The sequence below is a fragment of the Otolemur garnettii genome, unplaced genomic scaffold (genome assembly GCF_000181295.1).
Source record: "Otolemur garnettii isolate 467f Iridium unplaced genomic scaffold, OtoGar3 scaffold00028, whole genome shotgun sequence".
In the NCBI taxonomy this organism is placed as follows: Eukaryota; Metazoa; Chordata; class Mammalia; order Primates; family Galagidae; genus Otolemur; species Otolemur garnettii.
The window spans coordinates 5,697,435-5,702,514 of record NW_003852423.1 but is presented as its reverse complement, the minus strand read 5'-3'; the positions used below and the strand labels follow the sequence as shown (position 1 = coordinate 5,702,514).

Genomic DNA, 5,080 nt, shown 5'->3' with positions numbered 1-5,080 from the left:
TTTTTTTTTTTTTTTTGCAGTTTTTGGCTAGGGCTGGGTTTGAACCCACCATCTCTGTTATATGGGCCGGCATCCTACTCCTTTGAGCCACAGGTGCTGCCCTATTTGTACCTTTTTCTGAAAATTTTCTGTAAAATAGCATGTTTTTTAATTCTTAAAAATTCTTTTGAGAACATAAAAAAAGTTTTAAAAAATCAGCAAATGCCCTCATGTGCTGCCCAAACGAATGTTAATATTTTTTCTTGTTATTGTTTTAGATGGAAAAAAATGAATAGTTTTTTTTTTTTTTTAAGAGCTGAATCTTGCTTTCTCTCCTCATTTTAGTTCTTTGGTGGAGATTTGGCAAGGTTAGCAAAGATTTTATTTATTTATTTTATTTATTTTTATTTTTTGGCCAGGGCTGGGTTTAAACCCGCCACCTCCAGCATATGGGGCCAGCACTCTACTCCTTTGAGCCACTGGCACTGCCCCAAAGATTTGATTTTTTGACCTCTGGCCATCCATCATGCTAGGGAAAGTTAACACAATGACTGGTTAAACTCTGTGATCATTGTTAGCTATAGAATGAGAAAAGAGAGGATTAAAATTTTAAGGAAAGGTAAAGCTGAGTTAAGGAGGTTTGTAAAAGTCCAACCAAGTGTGTGGAAGACGTAGACAAAATTCCATTTCTTCCATCCGGGGTGCTGAGGAAAAGGCCTCCCGTCGGGGAACACATGATGGCGGCTCTGCCAGCTGCCGTTTTCCCAGCTACTGTCCCTCGACCATGTTGTCCAGTTGTAAACATACAGGTCAGTAGGTAAACCGGCATCTAAGCGGAGAAAGACACAAGGCCCAGTTGTCATGTGGGCTCAGAAAGCCCAGGGCACATGGCTGAAGGAAACACTGTTTCATAGCCAGTTGAAAAGTAGTTAGATGACTAAAAACTCAAGATTTAGAACTTATCTAACACTGTATTTATGCCTGTGGACTTTTCTGCATACAGTAGATGTTATGCTTCAATACGGAAGAAAACATTTTTCCCATAGAAGTATATAACGTAAGTATTCAGGGAAGTTTGAGGTAGTTAAATGATATCATTTAACTTATTTTTCTTTCTATTGGGTCTCCAAATCACAAGCCTCTTCAAACCAAAATGTAAGATATTTTGTCTTCTTATTTTAACACACTCTATTTGTAGCTTTTTTCCTGATTCATTTGACATCATGACTCTTTATTCATAAAGACTTCAGCATACATTTCTCTTTTTTTTTCTTGAGACAGAGCCTCAAGCTTTCACCCTGGGTAGAGTGCTGTGGCATCACAGCTCACAGCAATCTCCAACTCCTGGGTTCAAGCAAGTCTCCTGCCTCCACCTCCCAGGTAGCTTGGGCTACAGGTGCCTGCCACAAAGCCTGGCTAATTTTTGGTTGCAGCTGTTGTTGTTTGGCAGGCCCGGGCTGGATTCGAATCCCTCAACTCTGGTATATGTGGCTGGCGCCTTAGCTGCTTGAGCCACAGGTGCTGAGCCAGCGTACATCTCTTAATTAAAACATTTCCTGTATAACCCCAGCACCATTACCACTCCTATCACAGTCTAATGAAGATTTGCATGCTATATTTGGCTATTTTGTCTCTTCGAATTATTTAGAAACAAAGACTCTCTCTCAGACAGATATCTGGTAGATATAGATACAGATATCTATCTTTAGCTAGAGATGTAAATATATACAAAGAAGCAAAAATGATAAAATGTGAAAATTGTTGAATGTAGGTGATCAGAGTGAACAATAATTATTGTATATTTCAAAATAGCTAGAAGAAAGATTTGGAATGTTCCCAACCAGAGAAATGATAAATGTTTGAGGTGATGACTATCCCCATTACTCTATTTGATCAGTACCCATCGTATGCATGTATCAAAATACCACATGGACCCCAGAAATAATATACAATTATTATGTATCAGTAAAAAATTAACAAAAAAAATTAACAAAAAAGGGTAAAAGATCTGAGACTAGACATTTCTCAAAAGAAGTCATAAAAATGGCCAACAGGTGAATGAGAAAAAGCTCAACATTACCAATCATCAGAGAAATGCAACTCAAACCCACAATAAGAGAGCATCTTGCTGCAGTTATCAAAAAGACAAAAAACAATGGACGCCAGCGTGGATGTGGAGAAAGGGGAATGTTCTTTGCACTATGGGTAGGAATGTAAATTAGTATCGCTTCTATGAAGAACAGTACGGAAGTTCTTCAAAAACTAAAAATAAAGCCACCATATGACCCAGCAATCCCACTGCTGGGTATATATCCAAAGAAAGAAAATCAGCATATTGAAGAGACAGCTGCACTCCCACGTTTATCACGGCACCACCACACAGCCAAGATACAGAGTTAACCTAAGTGCCCAGCGGTGGAAGCATGGATAAAGAAAACGTGGTGTGAATACATACAGTGGGTTATTATTCAGCCATGAAAAAGAATGAAATCTTGTCATGTGCAGAGTATGAATGGCACTGGAGGTCATTCTGTGGAGTGAAACCAGCCCGGCACAGAAAGATAGTGAGGGTTCTCGCTTATATGTGGGAGCTAAAAAAAGTGGGTCTCATGGAGGTAGAGAGTGAAATGGTGGTTACCAGAGGCCGGTAAGGGTGGAGGGAGGATGTAGAGAGGTTGGTTGACGGGTACAAAAATACAGTGAGATAGAAGGAATCAGATCTAGTGTTTGATAGCACAGACTATAGTTAATAATGTATTGTGTAGTTCAAAATAGCTAAAAGAGAAAACTGGGGCTGTTCTCAAAATAAAGAAAAATGATTGAGGTGATGGATATCCCAGTTATTCTGATTTGGTTATTACACATGTATCAAAATACTCCATGTACTCCAGAAATGTGTGCACCTGTTATGTATCAATAAAACAATTGCTCTGTCTAGGTGGAGTATTTCGGTGTTCAATGTATCTGCTTTCAACTTTTCCATGTGTATGAAAATTTTCACCTTCAATATATTTTCATCTTGAATAGCCCCATCATCCACTTTTAAATTTTTTGTGTGTCACTCACATTTTTTTTTTTTTTTTGGAGACAGTCTCATAATGTTGCTCTGGGTAGAGTCCTATAGTGTCATCATAGTTCCAGCAATCTCAAATTCCTGGGCTCAAGTGATCCTCTTGCCTCAGCCTCCCAAAAAGCTACAGGCACCTGTCCTGACACCCAGCTAGTTTTTTCCTACTTTTTTCCTACTCTTGCTAGGGCTGGTTTTAAACTCCTGAGCTCAGGCAATCCACCTGCCTCAGCCTCTCAGAGTATTAGGATGACAGGTGTGAGCCACCGCACCCGGCCTCACTGACATTTCTGAAAAGCTTTTTTATCAATCTATTAGAGTCATTACTCTTTTTTATTCTCAAATTGTCCCAAATGTGGCCAGTGAAAGCCCCTTCAAGTTGGCTCCTGTGTCCTTTGGACGTGACTCCATCGTCATCTTGGAGTTCTTACTTTCTGGAACAGTAAGCTGCCTCAGGCTTACCTGGTACTTGTTTTAGACCTGATATCAATCACGTCTTCAAAGATCCCTACTTCCTTTCAGTGGTGATAGAGACTTGGTGAAAATTTTCCCAAGGAGGACTCTTTCCCATAGACGCGCTCAGAGGACTAGCTTGTTATTTAAGACCTTTCAAAGAATCAACTTAAAAAAAAGATGGAAGAAAAAAAATGCTACCAAATATCACATACTTAATGCTTGGTAAATATCAATTCTTTCCATCCAGAATCTAATGTTTTCCTCACAGAAAGATAAAAATTTAATAAGGAATGAACACATGTAGAGTTTTTACAGCTTAGTAAAGCCAATGGTGGGGGTCACAGGCCTTCCGAAGATGTTACTGCTCAGCAAAAGGTCTCGATAATAAAATCAGATTATAGTGCATGATTAAATGGCCCTGTCATCAATTGAAGAATCACAGCAATTAGCTTAGTTTTTTTGAAAATGTACAATCCTAACAGGCTAATTTTCCTAAATGTGTTCGTGCTCATTTGTGGACAGAGAGAGCTTATGTCTTTAGGGTCAAAGCAAAATCAAAACATATCCATTTTAGCATCTGTGCTAGCTACACAACATTTGCTTCAATAATATCTTCTGAGTCAAAATTTAACCGATCAGCAAACATCTGTGAATTTGGCTATTTGGAACCAAGAGTTTTAAGTAATAAAACCAAACTCTGAGACTCTGTAAGATATTCTCCGTCCAATCAATTGGGCACTAGGGAAGTTGGGTGTGACAGTAGCTTTTGAAGAGGGTTGTTCCTAGAAGCGGTGAGCCACCAGTTTGCTGAAATAGGTTTGGCTGATGTTGATGTTGGTGAAGGGGCCAAGTAGGGACACACTCCCCCTTCCTGTCATGCAGCTGGAGGAGGGGGGTGCAAGGGATGACAGCACCATCTTGCACTTACAGGGGTACCTGAGAGCGTTAAGGTTTGTGGGAAGAGGGTCCAGCAGTTTAGGAAAATTCTGTGGTCTTACCACTTCTGCAGTTCTTCTCATAGACTATGTTGCCATTGGCGTCTTCCTTTTGGCATCTGGGGAACACCAGGTTCACCACAAACGTTATATTTGAGCCCACCAGCGCTGGGGAGTCGCTGGTCAGGACGGCCTGCACTCGGCCTCCTAGAGCAGAAGAAAGTGGAACTCAACGATCAATCACCTCTTTTTCCTTTTACCCACAAATAAATATTTAAAGTAACATTAAATCTATGAATAGGTACCGGAGGATCCACATGCCTCTTTATGTTATATTAAAGTCATTTTCTAGATTCCTAACTTTAGTTTTCAGAGCACAACATTCTAAAATATAAATTCTAAAAAGCATCAGACCAATTAAAGAATTCTCTAACCATGAAAGGAACATTTACCTAAGATAAAAAAAAAAAAAAACTGCTTAAATGGGTTGAGGAGGCAAATTTTATTTTATTTTATTTTATTTTATTTTTATTTATTTATTTATTTATTTTGAGACAGAGCCTCAAGCTGTCCCCCTGGGTAGAGTGCCGTGGCATTACAGCTCACAGCAACCTCCAACTCCTGGGCTCAAGCGAGTCTCCTG

General features: G+C 39.5%; 1 protein-coding gene across 1 annotated transcript in view; it reads right to left on the bottom strand.

Moving 5' to 3' along the window:
• Positions 1–5,080, bottom strand: part of GPNMB (glycoprotein nmb) — a 36,240-nt gene that overhangs the window by 20,858 nt on the left and 10,302 nt on the right. The window contains exons 3-4 of the mRNA XM_003788604.3: positions 4,501–4,644; positions 635–808 (exon numbers count right to left, since the gene is read on the bottom strand). Coding sequence (XP_003788652.1) covers positions 635–808; positions 4,501–4,644 — 318 coding nt within the window. The remainder of the gene's footprint in view (positions 1–634; positions 809–4,500; positions 4,645–5,080) is intronic.